Source organism: Pelophylax lessonae (assembly GCF_965119305.1).
Source record: "Pelophylax lessonae genome assembly, chromosome: 1".
Taxonomy (NCBI): Eukaryota; Metazoa; Chordata; class Amphibia; order Anura; family Ranidae; genus Pelophylax; species Pelophylax lessonae.
In genome coordinates this window covers 410092140-410117212 of record NC_138768.1, presented here as the reverse complement: position 1 = coordinate 410117212, position 25073 = coordinate 410092140, and the positions used below count along the sequence as shown (strand labels likewise).

The 25073-nt window shown below is 43.5% G+C and overlaps 1 protein-coding gene across 1 annotated transcript in view; it reads left to right on the top strand.

Annotated features, from left to right (window-relative positions):
- DENND4C (DENN domain containing 4C) overlaps nt 1-25073 on the top strand; it is a 274603-nt gene that overhangs the window by 129843 nt on the left and 119687 nt on the right. The window contains exons 13-19 of the mRNA XM_082257942.1: nt 2052-2197; nt 4250-4285; nt 4416-4546; nt 8277-8409; nt 15255-15461; nt 17233-17361; nt 22197-22341. Of these exons, the coding sequence (XP_082114068.1) occupies nt 2052-2197; nt 4250-4285; nt 4416-4546; nt 8277-8409; nt 15255-15461; nt 17233-17361; nt 22197-22341 (927 nt within the window). The remainder of the gene's footprint in view (nt 1-2051; nt 2198-4249; nt 4286-4415; nt 4547-8276; nt 8410-15254; nt 15462-17232; nt 17362-22196; nt 22342-25073) is intronic.

Sequence of the window (25073 nt, the reverse complement as noted above, 5' to 3'; positions counted from 1 at the left end):
CCGACGTGGTCAGACTGGTGGCGGACGTCCCGTGGAGACTTCCTCTCAGGGAGGACCTACTGTCTCAGGGACTGATCTTCCATCCTGCTTTAAGATCGCTGGCTTTAACGGCCTGGCTATTGAGACCCAGGTGCTGAAGGACAAGGGATTGTCAGCTTCAGTTATTCCTACTCTAGTTGAAGCAAGGAAAGCGACTTCCAGAAAGATTTATCATCGCACATGGAAGTCCTACATTGCATGGTGTGAACCTTTGGGGTTCCGTCCACGGTCTTATCCGGTTAGTCGAATATTAGCTTTTCTGCAACAAGGGGTTGAGCAGAAACTGGCCTTGAGCACTATCAAGGGTCAGGTCTCAGCTTTAGCTATCTTCTTTCAGAAGCCTTTGGCTACTCATTCCTTGGTGCGGAATTTCATCCAGGGGGTGCGACATCTGGCTCCGCCAGTGCGCGCGCCGTTACCACCCTGGGATCTTAATTTAGTATTGTCGGTTCTTCAGAAACCTCCCTTTGAAGATATTAGGGAGATTCCTCTACCTACGTTGTCCCAGAAGGTGGCCTTCTTGGTGGCTATTACTTCTGCACGCAGGGTGTCAGAACTGGCCGCATTATCTTGTCGTTCCCCATATCTGGTGGTTCATAGAGATAAGGTGGTTCTTCGTCCGAATCCATCCTTCCTACCAAAAGTGGTTTCAGAATTTCATCTGAATGAAGAAATTGTATTACCTTCCCTGTGTCCTAAGCCCAGTCATCCTCGGGAGTTTGCTTTACACTCCTTGGATGTGGTCCGGGCGATCAGGGTATACTTAAAAACGACAGACTCGTTTCGCAAGACGGATTCACTTTTTGTGATCCCGGATGGACCCAAAAAGGGGTTGCCTGCATCTGCCGCGACCATTTCCAAATGGATCAGACAGACGGTGGTATAGGCTTATTCTATTAAGGGTCGGGAGCCCCCGTTCCCTGTTAAGGCGCACTCCACTCGGGCGCTTAGTGCGTCATGGGCCTTTCGCCATCAGGCGTCAGTGGTCCAGGTGTGCAAGGCGGCCACCTGGTCCTCGGTGCATACCTTTACAAAACATTATAAAGTTGATGTAATGGCATCATCTGATGCCGTGTTTGGCCGCAAGGTTTTGCAGGCCGCCATTTGAGGAGACCAGTGGTCTGCCTCGAGGGTTTTTTTCCGTTGGAAATTTTTCTTTTGAGTCTCATTCTTTGTTTATAATGAGCCTTTAAAACTTCTAGTTTGGCACCGGTTGGGCCTTCTAGATTGGATTTTGATTTTTGTCAATCCCACCCCTCATATGTGGCACTGCTTCTGGATGTCCCAGCTCTTGAGAATCAAGAAGACTACGTCTGTCAATGAGCGATAGAGAAAATCGGATTTTTGTAAGATCTTACCGTAAAATCCTTTTCTCTTAAGCTCATTGACAGACGTAGTACCCGCCCCTCTATCATTGAGTTGGGTTGGGTTAAATTCTCTGTTACTGCTTTAGAACAGAACTGATTCCCTGTAGCAGAGAGAGGGAGGATATACCCTCAGGGACTGCCCCTAAGGTGGAGCCAGAACGTTTTGTCTTTCTGCCTAGTCCTACTCCTGCGGAGACAACATAACCCAGCTCTTGAGAATCAAGAAGACTACGTCTGTCAATGAGCTTAAGAGAAAAGGATTTTACGGTAAGATCTTACAAAAATCCGATTATTGCATACCAGGCTTTATACTCGCATGTCCTCGCTCCTTGGACATCTTAAGTTTGCTGCCCTGTGAAAGCTGCAAAGCCATTGCTATGGAATCTCCCAACCAGGCCCTTTCCAACCTTGTCCTGGCCATATAGTAGAAGTTTTCTGACAAATGTTATCACTTTTAACAAAATTGCAAAAAAGAACAATGCAACCTACAGCCAACTCTACCAAAAAGATCTAAATAAACTGTTGCTACCTTTAGCTAAATGGAGGGAGGGGGCACTGATGTTACATTTTTACAGTACACCTCACCTGTTTTTAATGTTACTTTGTGAAGTTCTGCTTTAATGCAAGTTTTCGTTGCCATTACAGGGTTTTTGAAAAGTAGGGATCGAGCTCACATGAAGTTCTACACACAGTTAACAAAAACTCAGATCTTTATTCGCTTTATCGAAGAGTGCAGTTTTGTCAGTGACAAGGACACCAGTCTGGCGTTCTTTGATGACTGCATTGATAAGGTAAAGAGAAAATTTTTTTTTATTTTAGGGTGCCTATTTTAAAGCAAAAATTTAATATTTTGCAGATTACAAGTCCTTAAAGTGTAAGTAAAGCCTAACTACATCTATTAAAGCATGTTTCCTCTCACTTATTTGATCTAAGCTCTTTATAAACAAAATAAAAATAAATCTGTATAGTTACCTATTTTTAATCTGCTCTGGTCCAGTCACGTAATCCTGCTGCTCCAGCTCCCCTCTGTCACAGGCAACTGCAGGGTCATGAGTCTGTCAGTGACTACGCAGCTCCTAGAAATTTCCAGCTGTTGAGCACTTCCTGAGCCAGAGCCACAGAATCACATGACCGGAGTGGATTAAAAATAGGCAAGTATGCAGATCTTTTTTATTTAGGTTGAGCAGGATAGGTAAGAGGATGGGGGAGGGAACATTTATAGGCTTTTTCCCCTTTTTCACCTGGTGATATTGCCAGTAATTTGGTTAATGCTTCTCTTCCTTTCACAGACCAAGCCGTTCTACAAAAGTGGCAGTTAGAGGGTTGAGACAAACCATTTAACACTCACAGGGGCAATTACAAGTATGTAAAACCTTTATCCGAAAGGGGGGAAAAAAAGCTGGAACTGCCTAAGAAGTGTTGGCTGGAGTGAAGCCTAAAGCTGGATACACACTATACAACTTTTGTTGTTAGATTTTCTTTAGATTTACCTTCAACTATGTAGTGCAAGGGCCTAACTCATTGCATACAAATTGAAAGTGTTTAGGTCTGACCTCATATTATATGGTTTTGGTAAGTCTAAAGGAAAAGGTTTAAAGAAAATTGCATAGTGTGTATCCAGCTTTAGTTTGTTATCAAGTCTGTCCAAGTTTGCTAGTGCTTCTAACCACACTACTGATAGGTTGAGAATTCTGCTGTCTCTGTTGCTCCTCTATAGAGTGAAAAAATCCTAAGATAGGATGTGTGTTAAGCTTAGTACACACAGGCTGAATTCTGGGAGACATCGGCCGGTTCAATAAAAACCAGCTGACATTCGGCCCTTGTGTGTGGCAGCCGGTCTGGCTTCTGTCTAACGAGCATTCTGAAAAACCAGCAGCTGACCTGCTCCTGATCAGCGCTCTCAGCCAGTGGCTGAGAGCGCTGACCGAAGTGTCCCAGCTGACCAAAGTGTCCCGGCTGGAGCCCAGTAGAACAGCAGGGGAGATCGCTGTACTAACATTGGATTGTTAGTACAGCGGCTCTGACCTAAGCTGTCAGTTTTTTTTTTATTTTTTTTTATTTAACCCACTGGGTTGAATAAAAAAAAAACTGATAGTGTGTACTTGGCTTTACTGGCCAGATCACAAAAAGGGGGGGGGGGAAAAGGGGGGGGAAAAATCTAACCAATGCAATCACCACATTCAAGGATTGGTACGCTGCAATATATTAAATTTTCGTTTAGATACGTTTTAAGATATGTCTTTTGTTAAATTTTGCTTTTACAAAACTGAAGGCTAGTCAGAATTCTTCCAGTGAAGGGGTTTCAACTCAACTGTCCCTACTTGTCTTTAGAATTCATAGTTTTTCCAGATAAGAGGTTTCCCACTGTCCTTGGCTCATACCTTTTTACTCAGTTAACTCTCTCATTTCATATGACATCGCCATGGCCTTGCAAACGCCTAGATTTCCATGGCTGCCTTGCTAAATCTGGGAAGTCCTTTATTTAATTACTCCCTAATCACCAAGCTTTTGCTGATGTGGATTGTACTGCCTATATACAGTCTCTCGTTTGGCCATTTTAGTACTACATCTTTGCATAGTCTATCATTCTAATCCAATTTCAGCAGATTGAAATGAGAACTTTGTTGCTTACATCAAGGGCATTTCTGTTTCTAATTTTCATTTGAAAGTGACCTTTACAGCCAGAGATTTTTATACTAACATTGTAGCATAACTTTTTGAAGCAAGGCACAGACCAGAATAACAGAAAATGTGTGATAAAACCAGCAGTATCCGCTACTATTAAATATATTTCTGTGTCTATGTATTTGTATGTACCTTAACCTTTGTTTTAATTTATGTAGCTGTTCCCGGAGAAGAGCAATGAAAAAGGAGACAAGGTATGGAATCCTTCAAACAGTGAATACCTCCCCATTCGCCATTGTTCAGCTTCAGTGTCTCTCCTGCTTGTGTGCCTTGCACAGTTTTCTTTTTGGTTACTGTTAATCGGTGTATTCATCTAAATGGCAGGTAGATCAGGAATCTCCTGAGGATACTCGTCTGATAGAGCTAGATGAGTCTCAGAAGAGTGAACACACAGTTTTTATAATGCCACCTGAGCCTCTTCCAGAAGATGGGCCGGATCCTGCTCCAAAATACAGGTAATAAACCATAAAGCACTGAGAAAACAATCATGTTTTCATTAATTTTATTCAATGCAATAAGTACAAAGGGAGAAAAAACTCCCACAAAATCAAGTCGGTTACATGTACATAAAGGATTACAAAAGCTCTGTTGCTTCTTTTACCTGTACAAAGGCCCACTGCCATATAAACAAAACATACCTGTCTTCTCACAGTCCTTGCCACCAATCCTGTTCAGGTTAGGGATTACCTGGTGTTGGTACCTTCCAAAACAGTTCAATTTTATTTGGAGGCTTGGTCTCCACAGAGGCACCCTGGTTATGTATTAGAAAAAATGGGAACTGGGTCAAGGTGGTGAGGCATTCCCCTTAAAGGGGAGTGCTTCCTTACAAATTTGTTTACCCCAGGAGCCTTAACAGTGTGCCTTGTGGGGCATAACATGTAGAGTATATACCGTTAACCAAACACAAAAACAGAGGAAAAAATAAGCAATCATTTTAAGGGATACAGGCCTTCACTGCATTTAAAAGATGTTTTAAGAATTCATTTTTATATTTTTTGATAGACAGTGGGGTATCATGTAACTAGAAAGTTTTTTTTTTTTTTATTAATCATAATCCAGGACAATTTAGTCTTGACCAAATCAAACAGAATAGTAGGAAACTTCCAGGATCTAGCTATAGTAATTCATGCAGCTGTAAACACAAATGAGATTAACATTAATAAGTGTGTTTTTGTGTAGGGGGAGGCGCTAAGAATTCAATCTACTGCTTGTAATATTGGCCAGAAAAGATATCTAGGCCAGGTGCTTTTTTTTTTTTTTTTAAATATATTTTTATTAAACATATGAAACCGTTACAAGGTCTGTAATGCAACAAAATAGCACATTTCGTAAAACAGCAAAAAATCATGTAAACTTTCAAAGTGTGCTAGCATTTTATACTAACAGTATCACAAATATTGTATACAAAGGTAATAGTGAACTTAATGTAAATGACACTGGGAGAGGGGGGGAAGGCTTGGAGGGAGTAAGAATGAGGAAAGAGATTGACACTCTCGCATGGGACGTGAGGAGAACGTCAACTATGTAATGGAAGGATAACCAAGTATAGGAACTATGACTCTTACTGGCTGAACAATACAACTAGAATACTGGTATTATGACATTGAAGTTGAAATGGGGGGGGGGGGATAGGGGGGAAGAGGAATAGTGTTATCCATGAGATCCATCTAGAAACGACCAACAGCCAGGTGCTTTTAACAGGTAGAGAGCTTTGGTAGCTGAAAGATCATGTTTCTCTATCGTCCATTGACAGACGCAGCGCTTATACTTCTTCTCCATTAGGTTATGCTGCCCCCTGTAGGAGTAGTACTTATTCAGAAAAAAAAAAACAATTCACAACACCCACGGGGCTGACTGTCCCTATAGGCATAACCCCACACACCCTGCTCCAGGGTAAATATCCCCCTGGCCTGTCAGGTTACCTGGCCTTGTGCCCTGTCTTCCTCTCCTGCCCCCTGGGGGGGCGCTGTAGCTGGGGCGCCTGGCGTCCTGGGGGGGGAAATAGTACCTTTTTCTGCTGGGTCTGGTTGTAGATCCCTTGAGGCCTTCATAATTGGGGTCCCTGACCGCATGGCACACCGTGGGCACCTCCATCTTTAGTGTGGGCAATGTAATATATTTTTTCCCATTGACTTTTTTGGGGCAGCCATTTTCCCTGTGCTTCCCATTAATTTGCATTGGCAGCCATTTTTGTGTAGCTCAATGGAGCTACACAGGTAGCGTGACCTTTCACATACCAAGCTGATGTCATATTTTGTGACCCTCACGTTCTTGCTGCATAGTCTGATTCAGGAGGTTTTCTCTGAAGGTGGTAAAGTACTGGGGTCTTTGTGGGCATATCCCTGCGCCCTCTGCTATCTGCTGGCCTTTGGAGTTTACGTTTACTATCTGTTTGCGTTCTCCCCACTCCTCATGCCTACACTGCTTTGGGACTTCCCAATGGGTAACAAGTATAAGAGCTGCTGCGTCTGTCAATGGACAATAGAGAAAACTGGATTTTTGTAAGGACTTACAGTATAATCCTTTTCTCTTGAGTCCATTGACAGACGCAGCACCCGCCCCTCTGATATGGGGATGGTGTTTGTGTTGTCTTTCACTGCTTGGAACAAAACTGTTTTGCTGGAGCAGGGTGTGTGGGGTTATGCCTACAGGGACAGTCCCGTGGGCGTGGTGAATTGTTTTTTTTTTTCCTGCTTAGTACAACTCCTGCGGGGGGGGGGGGCAGCATAACCCAATAGATAAGTATAAGAGCTGCGTCTGTCGATGGACTCAAGAGAAAAGGATTTTACGGTAAGTTCTTACTAAAGTCCAGTTTTTCCAGTCACAAGTTGTTCATTTGTGCTATTTGACAGATTGTACCTCTTATCCCAGCTTTCTTACTTTATCAGGGTTATTAAATGAAATAAGGAGTTTTGATGTTCAATTGTAAACCCCCCCCCAATCTTAGAAACTCTTAGAAGTGTTTAATTTTTATAGCAGTCAGATTAGTTAAACATTATTTCTAAGTGCCGGTTCACACTATTGCGATGACAGACATCGCATGTGATTCGGAGCGCACTGTTCCTAAAATCACACGCGATGTCTGTGCGGTGCAAATTCAGCCATACAGTTTGTATGGCTGAATTTTCACCGCAATCGCAGTGAACTCGCACAGGACCCTTTTTTTGGTCCGCAGCAGAATCGTATAGCATAGTGGTTCACACCAGTGCGATCCAATTCCTGTGCGAACTGTCAGATCGCACTGCGATATGCGATCTGATCTAGGGGTGTCGTTAACTCTGAATTGACACCCCCAGCGTATCACATATGGCAGTGTGAACTGCCTGTGGTCCGGATGCTATATGGAACACGCAGTAGATTCGTAGTGTTCCCGCATCGCAATAGTGTGAACCGGCACTAAAACATTATTTCTAATTGATTGCCAAGGTGCTGCTTGACCCTGCTAAATCTCAATAATGTGCCAGATCATTGTAGCACTTGAGTATAATTAATAGAACCATCATCTGTAAAACTGTACATAGATACATTTACCTTTTTATTTTGTCACTACAGGGAAGATGAAGGGTCTGGCTGGTCTCCATATTCCAATACAGTTTTTGTAAACTATAGCTACTTTGTTTGCCTATAACAGGGGTGTCAAACTCATTTAATCGCGGGCCACATCAGCATTATGATTGCCCTCAAAAGGGCCGGTTGTATCTGTAAGACTAGATGTCAAGGGCATCCCCTACCCTTACATAAGATGTCAAAAGCCTCTCTACCATCACAAGTTGAGTCCCCTACCCTCCCTTACATCACAGTGCACCTCCCTTAGCTTGTGGTGCTGCTGGGAAGAAGCTGGAGGCATTGCAGGAAAGCAGAAAGTATAAGGTCTGGAGGAGGACTGGAGCTCTCCTGCAGCTACAGGAGAGGTGCGAGGGCCACATAAAATGGCCTGGAGGGCCGCAATCGGCCCGCGGGCCTTGTGTTTGACACCTGTGGCCTATAACATAAAGCATAATGAACTGTTTAAAGATTGGTTATATACTGTATATCCTTTGTATAATCATAAAGGACTGTCAACATTTTTCTCTCAATGCTCTGTATTCTATTTCATTCCATATGTCATTTTATGTTTTAAAAGTGCTATCAGTGAATTAATGAATACTTTTTTTGTTTACATTTTTTTTTGTGCTTTATCCTTAGCTACAAAAATTTTCCAAGGCTTGACTATGGTCTCTTTGACCGGACTCGTGAGCAGTACCTTAAATTCAATGGAAACTCAAAAGACAAGCGAGCTGCAAGCAGTCCTACATTTATTGCTAAAAGGACCAAACAGGTTAAGTATTATTGAACTGATATTATATTTCTGCCAGCTGTACAGTAGACCATGCACATTTTGCTTATGATTTGTTTACTATGTTGGTTCTGCTCTGGTATCTGTGTTGTTTTATATATGAGGTTACCAAAAAATGTGTAGGTTAGTTACAATCTAAATGGTATCAATATTTGCAAATATACTAAAATGGGATTTAACATAAATTTAAAAGAATCATTACATTAGGGAAAATATGTACATGGGTTTGCTGCTCAATTTTTTTCCATTTCAATTTGCTACACAAATTTTATAAAAAAAAATCAAATACAACCAGCATGTCGGATTTTTACATGAGATTACCTGTGACTATAGGCACTAACCATAAACACTTTTTCTCTATCGCTCATTGACAGACGTAGTCTTCTTGATTCTCAAGAGCTGGGTTATGTTGTCTCCGCAGGAGTAGGACTAGGCAGAAAGACAAAACGTTCTGGCTCCACCTTAGGGGCAGTCCCTGAGGGTATATCCTCCCTCTCTCTGCTACAGGGAATCAGTTTTTTTCTGTCTAGTCAGGAGTAAGGACCTAAGTTCCTTGCTGGGATCTTTTTGGTCCTGGCAAGATTTTTTCTTTAGAAAAAATATTTTTTAGGTAGTTTTTCTCCAGTGTTTTTTTCCTGTGAGATCTTCAAGCAAAAACGCCGGACTGGGCGACACTAGTGGTCACCCCAGCCGGCCTACGAGCGCGCGCAGACCATTGCATTGCGCTTGGTCGGCCGCGACACATTCAAGTAAGTATGCGGGGCCGGGCGACGGGCTGGATGTTGAGATCCAGTGGTCACCCCGGTTTCTGCCTACGAGCGCGTGCAGACCAGAGCTCCGCGCTGGGTCGGCCGCGACGGAGTCCCAGTGGAGGGACTGACCTTGCGAGTTAAAAGTTTCGCTTGGACGCCAGGAACCAGAGAGTCGAGGCGTCCGGAGTGGTCCACAACCCCCCACCCCGGTGGAGAGGGTATTGTGAAGAGAGGGTGCCTGTCGGTTCGGTATGGTGAGTAAACGTTCCCTTTTTTCTTTCCTCGTTATGAGGCAGTATGAATTATGGGCCCCTCCATACATGGTCAGTATATATCTGACACTAAAAAGTCCCCCTTGTTAATACAGTATGTGTTTGTGGGAAGTGGACTTGGTTTGAGAGCTAACACTCTACCCAGCAGACTGTAGCATTACAGCAGACATAGGAGATATAATCCTACCTTATTTGTAGTGTATCCCCTGTAGATCAATAAATCGCCACTCAGCAGAGATGCAGGTGGATGTGCTGGGAAAAACGATTTCGGCGGTCCGCCGCCATTTTGCCGTAGACCAGGTGCATGCATGTCCTCAGGTCACGCCGGCCGCCATGTTTTTGGAGTCTAATGTCTCCTGTATGGGGGCGGCCATGTTTCATGAGCCCAGCTACCTCGTGGAGAGCTGGGAACGCCGGAAGGCGTACACGGGGGGCGGAGCCACGTCCTTCTACCCGGGAAAAAGCAACAGCTCCTTCCAGTCTGTAAAAGACAGACGCTGACTGCAGTTGGTTGGAAACTTCACTGCATCGGTTGGTGAGCCTTGGGGGTCCCTCTCTCTCTCTGTGGGATCGAGAAGCAGGTACTCTGAGGGGCGCTATTGCGCTAGGGGGAGACACATAAAAAAAAAAGAGGTATTTTTTTATTTAAAAAAAAAAAAAAAAAAAAAGTTTTTTTTGTGTTTTCTGGCAAAGGTGTCCTGAATTAACATGGACCCTGCCACTCATGTATCTCCTCCGGATCCCCTCGAGGGGTCTGCAGGATCCTCCAGCACCCCACTGACGATTGAACCATTGTCAGCTATTATGGAAACTTTTGTGTCCCGGGTGGAAGTGGCTTGTCAGGGACAGGGCGCAAGTAAGCGACCCCCGCCTAACCCTTTATTATCTGAAACCTCGGATTCAGACTCTGAGCCTATTTCTGCAGTTGCAGGTACTTCATCTGGTATTGGTGTCTCGTGTACTGTCTCTTCAGACAGTGAGGAGGATGTTTCGGCATCAGCCATAGCCAAAGAGGAAGCGTTGGTAAACGCACTCATTGTATCTGTTCAAGAAACCTTAAGATTACAGGGTATTCCGTCAGAAATAGCTGAAACTGAAATCCCTTTTGGGACTAAAAAACGCATCAAAGTGGCGAAGGTTTTTCCATTGCCCAAATGTTTTGGCAATCCAATCAAAGAAGAATGGAGTCTGCCAAAACGCACTTCTACTATTTCTAAACGCATTAACAGGCGTTATCCGTTTGAGGAAACCCTCATTAAGAAATGGATAGAACCACCTGTGGTGGATTCACCAATTGCTAGATTGTATAAAGCCACGGTTATTCCTCTAGAAGACGCTCCGTCTTTTAAAGATCCAGTGGATCGCAAGATAGAAGCTATGTCTCGCACCATGTTTACCTTTATTGGATCAGCTTTCAGACCAATAATTGCTATTGGTCTGGTTTCGCAGGCTGTAACTGTATGGACCAAGTGGTTACGCCGGGACTTAGAAGAGGTCCCTCAGGCGGTATCAGATTTGTTGGAACAAATGATACAGGGGTTACAGTTTGTGTGTGATGCGGCGTTAGACGCCACTTCATTATTATCGCGAGCATCTGTCTCAGCGGTGGTTCTCAGGCGTACACTGTGGCTAAAAGGTTGGTTAGCCGACCAAGGTTCCAAAAGAGCATTGGCTAATATCCCCTTTTTAGGAGAGCGTCTATTTGGAGCCAACCTAGATGAGATCATTAAGGATCTCACGGGTGGAAAAAGCACCTTTTTACCGAAAAATGTTAAAGGTAAAGGAACTCGTCAAAAACGAGGGCCTTCTTTTTCTGCTCACAAGAGGTTTTTTCGTCCCGCGGGTGAAAAAATTAAGTCCTCCAAAGCTCCTTCAGGAGGCTTCAGGGGACGTTGGTCGGGCAAGCAAAAGCCCGCCCCCTCCAGACCTGAAGATAAATCGTCCAAAGCCTGAAGGTGCGCCCCCACCCATAACTGGGGTGGGGGGACGTCTTCGCCGGTTCCCGGATCCATGGCTTTCCAGAATCCCGGACAAATGGGTTTGCGAAGTCATAAGGTCAGGGTACAAGATCGAGTTTCGATCTCTCCCACCGGCGCGATTCTTCCCTTCCAATATCCGACTATCCCCGGATCGTTTAGAAGATCTGCGGAGAGCAGTCACAGATTTACTACAACAAGGAGTGGTAGTCCACGTTCCTTGGACAGAACGGTTTCAAGGGTTTTATTCAAACCTATTTACAATACCCAGGAAAGAGGGCAAAGTGCATCCAATTCTGGACTTAAGGGCACTCAATTCTTTTGTCAACATAAGAAGATTCAGAATGGAGTCCATTCGCACAGTAGCAGCCTTCCTGCATCCAGGGGATGTCCTAGCGTCCATAGACATCAAGGACGCATATCTTCACATTCCCATTTTCGCAGGACATCAGCGGTTTCTACGCTTTTCCGTAGAAGAGAACCACTATCAGTTTGTGGCGTTACCTTTCGGTCTCGCCACGGCTCCGCGGGTCTTCACGAAGGTGTTGGCCTTAATGTTGGCACTTCTGCGCCAAAGAGGCATATCGATCCTTGGTTACCTAGACGATCTTCTGCTTCATGCAGAGTCTCCTCAGACCTTGCTACAAAACATAGAAATTACTATGATTTCTTTACAGGAATTCGGGTGGCTGGTGAACCAGCAAAAGTCATTTCTGGTTCCCACCCAGAGGCTCGAATATCTGGGTCTAATTCTAGACACAGTCAGGACAAGAGTTTTTCTTCCGGTAGGGAAACTCCGAAAGATTCAATCAGCAGTCCAGTTGTTACTATCCAACAGCTGGTCTTCCCTTCGGACTTGCATGAGGGTTCTGGGGTTGATGGTGGCTTCCTTCGAAGCAGTCCCATTTGCCCAGTCCCATACCCGAATTCTTCAGCAAGAGATTCTTCTCAGATGGAATCGGAATCCGGAATCCCTGGACAATCAGATCCGATTGAGCAAACAGACCAGAGAGTCTCTGGTCTGGTGGCTTCGGTCTCCGATGCTCAGCCAGGGAAAGTCATTTCTGCCAATATATTGGACGATAGTGACCACGGATGCCAGTCTATCCGGATGGGGAGGAATTCTCGGTCAGTTATCTGTCCAGGGACTTTTGTCCCCGGAAGAATCCAGGTTGCCGATAAAGGTATTGGAACTGAGAGCGATCAGACTTTGTCTGATTCACTGGACCGAGCAGTTCCAGGGCAGCCCGGTTCGGATCCAGTTGGACAACGCCACGGCCGTGGCTTATGTCAATCACCAGGGGGGCACCAAGAGTGTCCGAGCGGCCAAAGAAGTGGCTTGCATTCTTCGCTGGGCGGAACGATTTGTTCCAGCTATCTCTGCGGTGTTCATTCCGGGGGTGGAAAATTGGCGGGCAGATTATCTCAGCCGTCAGACTCCGGATCAGGGGGAATGGTCCCTCCATCCAGAAGTTTTCCACCAGTTGTGCCTACGTTGGGGCACCCCGGATGTGGATCTGTTGGCATCACGATTCAACAGAAAAGTACAGAGATTCGTGGCTCGCTCCCGCGATCCTCTAGCAGAGACCGCAGACGCACTGGTCACCCCGTGGGGGCAATACCAGCTAATGTATGCCTTCCCTCCTCTTGGGTTACTGCCAAGACTTCTTCGCAGGATAGAGGAGGAAGGAATTCCAGTAATCCTGGCAGCTCCGGACTGGCCTTGTCGAGCTTGATACGCCGACTTGGTCAGACTGGTGGCGGACGTCCCGTGGAGACTTCCTCTCAGGGAGGATCTATTGTCTCAGGGACCGATCTTCCATCCTGCTTTACGATCGCTGGTTTTAAACGGCCTGGTTATTGAGACCCAGGTGCTGAAGGACAAGGGATTGTCAGCTTCAGTTATTCCTACTCTAGTTAAAACAAGGAAAGCGACTTCCAGAAAGATTATCATCGTACATAGAAGTCTTATATTGTGTGGTGTGAATCCCTTGGGTTCCATCTACATCTTTATTCGGTAGTCCGAATATTGGCTTTTCTGCAACAGGGAGTTGAGCAGAAGCTGGCCTTGAGTGTTATCAAGGGTCTGGTTTCAGCATTTGCTATCTTCTTTCAGAAGCCTTTGTCTACTCATTCCTTTGTGCGGAATTTCATCCAGGGGGTGCGACACCTGGCTCTGCCAGTGCACGCGCCGTTACCATCCTGGGATCTTAATTTGGTGCTGTCGGTTCTTCAGACACCTCCCTTTGAAAATATCAGGGAGATTCCCTTGCTTACTTTATCCAAAAGGTGGTCTTCTTGGTGGCTATCACTTCTGCACGCAGGGTGTCAGAACTGGCTGCATTATCCTGTTGTTCCCCAGATCTGGTGGTTCATAGGGATAAGGTTGTTCTTCATCCAAATCCATCCTTCCTTCCTAAGGTGGTTTCAAAGTTTCATTGAATGAGGACAGTGTATTGTCCTTCCTATGTCCTTAGCCCAATCATCCTCGAGAATTGCGTTGCATTCCTTGGATGTAGTTCGGGCGGTCAGGATATATTTTAATACTACGGATTCAATTTGTAAGACGGATTCACTGTTTGTGATCACGGATGGCCCTAAGTAGGGGTTGCCTGTTCTGCTGCGACCATCTTTAGATGGATCAGACAGACGGTGGTATAGGCTTATTTTATCTAAGGGTCGGGATCCCCCGTTCCCTTTTTAGGCGCATTCTACTCGGGCGCTTAGAGTTTCCTGGACCTTCCGCCATCAGGCGTCAGTGGTTCAGGTTTTCAAGGCGACTGTTTAGTCGTTGGTTCATACCTTTACAATATTGTATAAGGTTCATGTGATGGCATCGTCAGATGCCTCTTCTGGCCGCAAGGTTCCTGCAGGCCACTGTCTGAGGAGACTGTTGGTCTACCTCGAGGATTTGTGGGGTAGGTCTCATCTGTTTACTCGATGAGTCCTTTGATACTTCTGGTTGGCTCCGGTTGGGCCTTCTAGATTGGATTTTGATTTCTGTCAATCCCACCCCTCATTTGTGGCACTGCTTCTGGATGTCCCAGCTCTTGAGAATCAAGAAGACTACGTCTGTCAATGAGCGATAGAGAAAAATGGATTTTTGTAAGATCTTACTGTAAAATCCTTTTCTCTTAAGCTCATTGACAGACGTAGTACCCGCCCCTCTATCATTGAGTTGGGTTGGGTTAAATTCTCTGTTACTGCTTTAGAACAGAACTGATTCCCTGTAGCAGAGAGAGGGAGGATATACCCTCAGGGACTGCCCCTAAGGTGGAGCCAGAACGTTTTGTCTTTCTGCCTAGTCCTACTCCTGCGGAGACAACATAACCCAGCTCTTGAGAATCAAGAAGACTACGTCTGTCAATGAGCTTAGAGAAAAGGATTTTACAGTAAGATCTTACAAAAATCCATTTTTTTTTTTCCTGCAACCCGTGGTTGCAGGAAAGAAAATCGCATAATCTATGGCGGCCTGCCTAACTGCACAAACAATCTTGGTATTTGGCATTCTTTGCTCTGCTCTCTAATGTAATATGGACTTTACGTGCAAATGATGCCCCCCCCACTACCCCAGGCTGCATTAAGCCAAGCAGTGTGTATTATTTCTGCCTGTGAAGTAGATGTGCCCATGCTAAACATAGCACATTTAAAAGAAATAAAAAAATTAAAAAACAGTGCTGCTGTGATATGACAGGGCCTCAGCTGGGCAGTGGAGTAAGTAGGTTTTATACAACATTACATAAGCTCTGTCTTTCTCCTTTATACTGTATGTCCTGTATAGATAACCATCAGTGAACATAACAAGATTTAACTGTTTTTTGTTGCAGGAAGTTAAAGCAGCTCATAAGTTGGCCAGGAAATATTACACCAATCCCAGTAACTGGCCCAAGTGCTTGTTTAGCCACTGTTTTAGTTTGTGGTTCATCTGTTTGCCTGTTTATATGAAGGTGTCCCAGTCCAAGTCCAGAGCACTTCAGAAATCCTATGAAGCATTAGTCAAAATGAGAAAAACTGAAGTGGAGCCATTGGATGAAGTAAGTAAAATGCAAACTGTTTTTGAATCAATTTGTTACATATCCAGTCCAGCTTATTTAAAAGCTCAACTTCAGGCAGGCATAGAAATTTTCATTTAAATAATTTCCTCAATAGCCACAAAGGATATAAAACCCTCTTTGTGTGCCTCCAAATGCCTTTAAAAACCCAGATATTACCTTGTAAATATTGGTCACTTCCCTTTGCTGCACATAGCATAAGCAGAGCTGAGGGTAGGATTCAGAAGGTCTCCCTATACAGGCTGCCTGTAGAAAACTAGAGGAATCGGATACAAGATTCACTATCCTAAACAAGATGAGAGCAGCAGTAACTGGTCTTTAAAGAAAATTCCTGCACAGGCAAAGGGCAGGAGTTTTTTTTTTTTCATACTGGATTACTGCATAGATCAATAACGTTTATATAACAGTATATCTCTTGCATTAAAGACATTGTCAGGGGACATCAGTAAAACCTATCACCACTTTTCTGGCTGTATGGCTCTTTTAAAGGTCCTGGGCCAGATTCAAAAAGTTCTGCGGCCAGTTTCAGTAGCTTTATTGAAATGTACGGCAGATTTAGCTAGTTCATATTACAAAGTGGTGCTATTACTCCACGAAACTAAAAGATTTCCTCCAGTTCAAAGATAACAAAACTTGAGATTATTAAGACCAGCTGTAAGTTGATGTACAGAGACCAACAGAGTGTCTATCTCTGTATGCTATTTAGCAGAGAGCATATTTGCCACTGGTATCCTTATCCTTCCCACACCTGTCACTTGTTGGTAAGGACACGTCAGCCTCACAGCCAACAGCCTCTTAGCAACCAGTGATGCTGGCAGTAGTTTGAACCTGATGGGGAACTTGAGGGAACTCGTTTCCCATCAGGTCTGCTCTCCTTGTTATTGACAGCTTGCAGTAGCCTGCCTGGCCAGGAATCTGACCGCTGTCTGCTATACTGGTGTCTCTAAATCCCTATCCTGTTCCGCCCACCCAGCTACAAAACCCATCCACTGCTGCCCTGTATGTGTGACGACTGTAGCAGCGTGAAGGGAACTCAGCTGCACAGAGATCAGGGTATATGTACACACTGGCCTTATTGCACCTCCGCACGCAGTGCTTGCCATAAATTCATGTACCTGTTTCCACCCAATGTGTTGTGTGGAAACATGATGGAATTCTAAAGAGTGATTTATGAATTCCCCTGTATATGTTTTTGTCCAGATTTCAGCTTTAGAGTGGTTGTAAGCCCTTACATATATCAAGTAAAGTGACTGGCCTCGGGTTATATACGGAGATGAAACCCTCTTAAATAAGTTGTACCTGTCTATCTGCAGTCTTCTCTACATCCGTTCAAAGTGATGAATTTTAAAGCTGGTCTCAAAGTTCAGAAAAAAGGGGGCTGAGAGTTGAACTTACATTCTGAAGATCTCAGTGAGGAGAGCTCTGACAGCTGATTGAAGGGAAAAGACACACCTCCTTCACACAGCACACACGAACAGAGCTGAGGCAGTCAATCATCTGGATGTCCTTCCCCCTGTCACCATTTTTCTCTTGGCGTCAGGAAAAGTTGTCAAAATGATCCTTGCTGATAGAGGAATGAAGCAGCAGACAGAAATTACACTTAGTGCTCCTAAATAAGTACACACTATAGAGTGATATGCTTTGTTCATTTTCATATTTACTTATGAAGGCATTTACTGGTACTTTGTTACTAATGAAAATACTATTTAAAGTTTTCCTTTTACATTTTTATGCTAATTTTCTTTCTTTGTAGGTTTGTTACAGAGTGGTAATGCAGCTGTGTGGCATTTGGGAGAACCCTGCTTTGGCAGTAAAAGTCTTCGTTGAAATGAAGAATGCTGGAATACAGCCTAATGCAATAACATATGGTTACTACAACAAGGTGTGCCTTATATGCCTAAGGGATTTGGTTTTGTCGACACAGAATATTGCATTTTTTTTATATTTTTATTTCTCATGCCCTTTCAGTCTTAACCTGCTGACAAATCTCGACCACTTCCATTACTTCGCTTTTACACAATAGCCTGTCTATATCTTGCTTTTAAATGACCATGACTGCTTTTAGATTTAGGGTTTGGAGTGTTGCTTATAATCTTTCTGTGACTAATGTGCTCATGGTGAAGCAGCTCAGAGCCTACTTCACTGAATCCACGTAGTTTATTACTGTCAGGGAAGTACCATTTAAGATGCTTTGTTTACTCTTGCAGATTTGCAAATTAAAGTGTTTTGTCCAAAATACATTTTGTATTTTGTTGTAAGAATCCTAAGGCCTCTTGCACACATTACTGATGTTTGAGCTTTTGCTTTTTTGGACGTAATTTTAGGTGTTTGTTTTGTGCGTATTTATGTGCGTATTTGCACGTATATATGTGTGTTCGCACATTTGTGTGCACAATCCCTTTCTAGGGAAAATTCATTCATATCAATGCTTCTATGGGTGTATTTGTGCCCATATGTGCGTATTTGCGTGCATCGGTGCAAAATACTGTCTGGGAACGCAGATTTTCCTTTTTTTAACTGAGGAATACTTGGCACTTGTTTACGTGCCTGTGTGTACAGGCACATTGTAAATAATGAGCTATATTTTAGCTCAGTAAAAAAAAAAAAAAAAAACGCTGTAGTGAGCTTTTTCAAGCTGCATTGCGCAAGAGGCCTAAAGCTGGCCATACATTATACAATTTCTTGTTCAATTTCCTTTAGCTTTACCTTCAACTATGTAGTGCAAGGGCCTACCTGATTCCATACAAATTGAAAGTGTTTAGGTTTGACCTCATATTATGGTTTTGGTAAATCTAAAGGAAAATTGATCAAGAAAATTGTATAATGTATGGCTAGGCTAAGAGTTATAACATTTAAGAAAACCTTGGTAAATAGTGTAAATATCTGATCTTGTAGTTTAACATCCTCTTATTTTTTTTTTTCCCTTCCTTAACTCTGTATGAATGACAGCAGGGAGACACTGTCAAAGCAGCTATTTGGTCTGGCCATGGCAATCAGATCTGTGTTCTACAGTATATATTATAAGGCTACATAGACACCTTTGTTTCGTGTGTGGGTTTATTGTAGCTGTGATTTACGTTTTTAATTGTTTATATTACCACAGATGCAGCTATCCGGGTATTTTATATGTACTGTACAAAATGTTAAAGTATAAATGCAGCTTAATGCTGGGCAGAAGGGAATAATATATTGCACTGTGTTTTATAAGTAAAGAGGCATCCACACTGGTGCATGTCTATTGTGCACTTTTTATAGTGGCATTTAATCCTATTTGTTAAACTGCTGTTTAATAGACCATACATCCTTTTCACCAAACCCTGAAGATGATGGGAAAAGTTAAATGGACCTTTTTTATTCCTTTTTTTTTTTTTTTTTGCCGTTTGGCACAATTTTTGGTGATCGTAAACTTGTGCAGTTCATATATGTTGAACCCAATTAGAAAGACCGTGTTTAGTAACCACTAGAAGTGCTTCTTATGCCTTCAACAAAATACTGTCAATTTTTTTTTTTTTTTTTTAATTTTTTCTAGTTTAGAGTCAGGCAGGATTGAAACCCCTGTCAGGTTTTTACTGTCTGGTACCTCTTTAGAGAGCTCCCCCCTCGCTTCCTGTCCTTTCAGTCGCAAAGTGAAGGAAAATCTGCAACAGGAATGCTAACCTCAATAAAATCTGACATGACTTCTAGCCTTCCTCCACTAAAGAAAAAAATGTTTTATCCTAACTGGTACAGTACATGGCACAGGCTGAAATAATTATAGAACTCCAGGTTATAGGCTATTACCTTCAGGTGATTGGACACTTACTCTCTGAGTGTACTGGGCCATAGACTGTTTTTGTTGTCCTCATTCAGCCAGGGGGGGGGGGGCTTATAAAAGATTTCCCCATCCACACAAATGAGGTGGATGGAAGATGCTTCATGCCAGGACACTGTGACAGCATGACCCACTGCTTTCAGAACACACTGATCAGCGACTGAAGTGGTTATCCAGCATGTCACATTGACAAAGGTTGATTGAGCAGGGATGGCTACACACAGATCAAAATTGTGTTTAAATGTCCTTGAAGCTGTTACTGTAGCTCTTGGGAGGCTCTGGAATACTGGGCTATACGGTTGGGGATTTACCTTTTTCTCTATCGCTCATTGACAGACGCAGTCTTCTTGATTCTCAAGAGCTGGGTTATGTTGTCTCCGCAGGAGTAGGACTAGGCAGAAAGACAAAACGTTCTGGCTCCACCTTAGGGGCAGTCCCTGAGGGTATATCCTCCCTCTCTCTGCTACAGGGAATCAGTTTTCCACCAGTTGTGGCTACGGTGGGGCACCCCGGATGTGGATCTGTTGGCATCACGATTCAACAGGAAAGTACAGAGATTCGTGGCTCGCTCCCGCGATCCTCTAGCAGAGACCGCAGACGCACTGATCGCCCCGTGGGGGCAATACCAGCTAATGTATGCCTTCCCTCATCTCGGGTTACTGCCAAGACTTCTTCGCAGGATAGAGGAGGAAGTAATTCCAGTAATTCTGGTAGCTCCGGACTGGCCTCGTCGAGCTTGGTACGCCGACGTGGTCAGACTGGTGGCGGACGTCCCGTGGAGACTTCCTCTCAGGGAGGACCTACTGTCTCAGGGACCGATCTTCCATCCTGCTTTACGATCGCTGGCTTTAACGGCCTGGCTATTGAGACCCAGGTGCTGAAGGACAAAGGTTTGTCAGCTTCAGTTATTCCTACTCTAGTTGAAGCAAGGAAAGCGACTTCCAGAAAGATTTATCATCGCACATGGAAGTCCTACATTGCATGGTGTGAACCTCTGGGGTTCCGTCCACGGTCTTATTCGGTTAGTCGAATATTAGCTTTTCTGCAACAAGGGGTTGAGCAGAAACTGGCCTTGAGTACTATCAAGGGTCAGGTCTCAGCATTAGCTATCTTCTTTCAGAAGCCTTTGGCTACTCATTCCTTGGTGCGGAATTTCATCCAGGGGGTGCGACATCTGGCTCCGCCAGTGCGCGCGCCGTTACCACCCTGGGATCTTAATTTAGTATTGTCGGTTCTTCAGAAACCTCCCTTTGAAGATATTAGGGAGATTCCTCTACCTACGTTGTCCCAGAAGGTGGCCTTCTTGGTGGCTATTACTTCTGCACGCAGGGTGTCAGAACTGGCCGCATTATCTTGTCGTTCCCCATATCTGGTGGTTCATAGAGATAAGGTGGTTCTTCGGCCGAATCCATCCTTCCTACCAAAAGTGGTTTCAGAATTTCATCTGAATGAAGAAATTGTATTACCTTCCCTGTGTCCTAAGCCCAGTCATCCTCGGGAGTTTGCTTTACACTCCTTGGATGTGGTCCGGGCGATCAGGGTATACTTAAAAACGACAGACTCGTTTCGCAAGATGGATTCACTTTTTGTGATCCCGGATGGACCCAAAAAGGGGTTGCCTGCATCTGCCGCGACCATTTCCAAATGGATCAGACAGACGGTGGTACAGGCTTATTCTATTAAGGGTTGGGAGCCCCCGTTCCCTGTTAAGGCGCACTCCACTCGGGCGCTTAGTGCGTCATGGGCCTTTCGCCATCAGGCGTCAGTGGTCCAGGTGTGCAAGGCGGCTACCTGGTCGTCGGTGCATACCTTTACAAAACATTATAAAGTTGATGTAATGGCATCATCTGATGCCGTGTTTGGCCGCAAGGTTTTGCAGGCCGCCATTTGAGGAGACCAGTGGTCTGCCTCGAGGGTTTTTTTCCGTTGGAAATTTTTCTTTTGAGTCTCATTCTTTGTTTATAATGAGCCTTTAAAACTTCTAGTTTGGCACCGGTTGGGCCTTCTAGATTGGATTTTGATTTTGTCAATCCCACCCCTCATTTGTGGCACTGCTTCTGGATGTCCCAGCTCTTGAGAATCGAGAAGACTACGTCTGTCAATGAGCGATAGAGAAAATTGGATTTTTGTAAGATCTTACCTGTAAAATCCTTTTCTCTTAAGCTCATTGACAGACGTAGTACCCGCCCCTCTATCATTGAGTTGGGTTGGGTTAAATTCTCTGTTACTGCTTTAGAACAGAACTGATTCCCTGTAGCAGAGAGAGGGAGGATATACCCTCAGGGACTGCCCCTAAGGTGGAGCCAGAACGTTTTGTCTTTCTGCCTAGTCCTACTCCTGCGGAGACAACATAACCCAGCTCTTGAGAATCAAGAAGACTACGTCTGTCAATGAGCTTAAGAGAAAAGGATTTTACGGTAAGATCTTACAAAAATCCGATTTTCCTTTTTGTCTGGCTAAAAAAATGACAAGGGTTCCAATCTTCCCCCACTCCAAAACAAAGACTTTACATGTATATCTTCCTGATTTTTATTGCTTTGTGTTATCTCCATTGGGGAGATTCACCCTCTGCATTTGCCTTAGTGACCATTATCAAAAGTGAAAGAAAATCCCAAATTTTGAATTGTTACCACAGCAGGAATAGAGGGAAAATATTTAAATGGGAACATTTTCCTTTATTTTGAAGGAATTTCCACTCATTTCCTGATGTTGCTCTAAGACAGGATGTGAAGAAAAATCTTTCTCACTGGTAGACAGATGCAAAACTGGCAGGAGTTATTACCTTCATTTGTACTATCCGAAATGGAAAAAAAAAGTTGTGGCTTTAGTTCTTTTTTGCGTGCAGTATTGTATTGAACCCCTGGATGCTGTTTTAATAGGTACTTTTCTTTTTTACTTTAATTCAGGTTGTCCTTGTGAGCCCATGGCCAAGCAGTAACCGTAGTGGGAATTTTTTGTGGACAAAAGTCCGAAATGTGATATTTGGATTATCCCAGTTTCGCAACCCTGTGAAAAAGGCAAAGGCGGGATCTAAGTCATCCTCCGTACCTGGTAAAATAATGATACATATGATATACACAATGTTAATATTCCAGTAATTTGAGTGTGTACTTTGTACATTTTTAATTTTGATTACAGTAGCAAGGCCTTTTCAGAAATGCTGCATAATGTACAGGTATGCTGCAACACTAACCAAGCAAATATTGTCAAGAGTTTTTTTTTTTTAAAGTAAATTTGAATGAGGATTCATCCTAAATAAGAAATTGTGTTCCAATGTCTTTGAAGCTGTTACAGTAGTTCTTAAGAGGCACTGGAATCCTGAATGTGCATATCTGTTACGTCTTATGACAGAATATTTTTACAATTTAAAGTCCATGTATAAAATTTCTAACTTAAAAATAGTTTCCATTTTAAATCTATGCGGGATGTAACATTTTGTTTATAGACATTGATAAGCGAGCCGAAGGAAAAATATTCTGGAATGTGCCTCACCCAAAACAATAAAGGTTGAATAATTTTCCAAGTACTTAGCAGCAATGAACGTGAGAGAATACTCTGGAGGGCTGCTGTATGATATAACAAAACATTTCTGGATGAAATTGCATTACAAAATCCTCCACAGTTATAATCCTGGAAAATAATAAAGGTTTATTTCATTTTTAAGTGTTGCACTAGCAGAATTTGATGACTTTTCTTAACAGGGTAGTTGAATAGGTCCCCCCCCCCCCCCCCCATCCTGTCTGATAGTACTGCTAGGAAGGAGATCGATTTGTGATTGACAGCCATTATGTGTCTGCCAGCAGGCTACTTTGGAGACCAGCATTGCAATTCTCTCACAGCTGTCAATGCTCTTTGTGTATCAGGGTGGTTTTGCACATATACAGCCCGACTGACAGACAGCACAGTGCTGTGTGAGCTGTCTGTTTTATGAATGTGCGATCAGCAATGTCGTGCTGTGTCATACATGTAACTGGCCCGACACTGCTGATCACTCATTTATAAATAGTGAAAGCTCAAACGCTGATGCAGTGCTCTGTGAAGACGATCACATCATCAGGCAGGGCTGTATGATCTCTACTATTATGAATGAACAAGCAGCACTGATTGTCCATTCATTTTGGTGACAGATCACTCAGCTTAAAAAGGGGGACACAGGGCTCTATGTTGTTTGTACCTACTCCCTCACTGTACGCCCATGATTTAGACTTCAAAAGGGGAAGGAGCTACATCCAGGGGAAAACTAGGCCACTGATCAGAATGAGAGCAATTGCTATATGCACTTGGTCCCCTGGGGAGTTAAATATTTAGGAAAAAATTTTCTTTAAATTTTAATGGATTGCTTCCTATTTTCACTGGTGCAAGTCAAATAACTTTCAATCATGTAAAGTTTTCCTTCCTTTCCAAGTTTATCTTAGTGTATCTTTCAGATACTGCTAGATTTGCTGAACTACCCACTATATATTTGATAGCACCCCTTTTCACCTAGAAAAAAACTTGTGCAGTCTCTGTACCAATCTCCTTTAAGTTTACCAAAATTATATACACAGCCTGGCCAAAAACAAAGTTGCCGCCTGGAATAAACTAAGCAACTAACTAAACTAAGCATGCAGTAACGATCCTATTGGATTGTTACTGAATGAGCCCAACTAATTAGGTCAGCTGACTATCTGAATATACTGAATGATTAGGTTATTCCATCAATAAATTTTATCTTCCCTGATGGCACTTGCATATTCCAAGATGACAATGCCAGTATTCATTGGGCTCAAATTGTGAAAGAGTGGTTCAGGGAGTATGAGACCTCATTTTCACACAAGGATTGACCACCACAGAGTCCAGAACTTAACCCCGTTGAGAATCTTTGGGATGTGTTGGAGAAGGCTTTGCGCAGTGGTCCGACTCTCCCATCATCAATACAAGATCTTGGTGAAAAATTAATGCAACACTGGACTGAAATCTTGTGACATTGTAGAAGCTTATCAAAACAATGCCGCAGCGAATGCGTGCCATGATCAAAGCCAACTAATCATTAGTGTGTTTTTTTTTTGGCCAGGCAGTGTATTAGGACATACCTAGGCTATCAAATGAATCGGTATTTAGTTTGGCAGGCCCTTGTACTATAGAGTTGATGGTAGATCTAAAGGAGAATGTATAATCCGATTGCACTGTATAGTACGTGTGGTTAGCCTAAGAGTATTTGCAGATTGGGTGCATAAGATGTTTGTCATGCTTTGCCATGCTCTCACATTGAATTGTATAGAGAAATAATAGCAAAAGTGCTAACTGATCTCAGATTGACCTTAAAGGCTCATTTGCATTACAGCGTGTCATACCATGTGATATATACTGCATGTTATTGTAAAACAAAAATGAATTGCGTATGCGTTATATTGCTTTTGGTGCCAATCATAGAAGAGGTGAAAGCATATCCCTGTATCCCAGAACATGCGGTGCATACTTGTCCTGATATCATTTAAGAGGGCTTGTAAGTGTAAAGAGGAAAGGATCTCCACTACTCCAATGAGCCTAGGTGAATAAATAAGGAGCGTCCTCAACCTACATGTCTCCACCATACACCCTGGTGCATTTCACCCCGCCCATCGGAGCCTAGCCATAGGCCCTTTATGACTAAGTCCTAGTGGGGGGATAAAATGCATCAAGTGTGTGGTGTGGTGGAGACATGTAGGCTGAGGTCGCTCCTTATAGTTTATTCACCTAGGCTAGTCGGGAGTAGTAGCAATCCTTTTCTCTTTACCATTGTGTATGTGTGGTGTACATTGCTT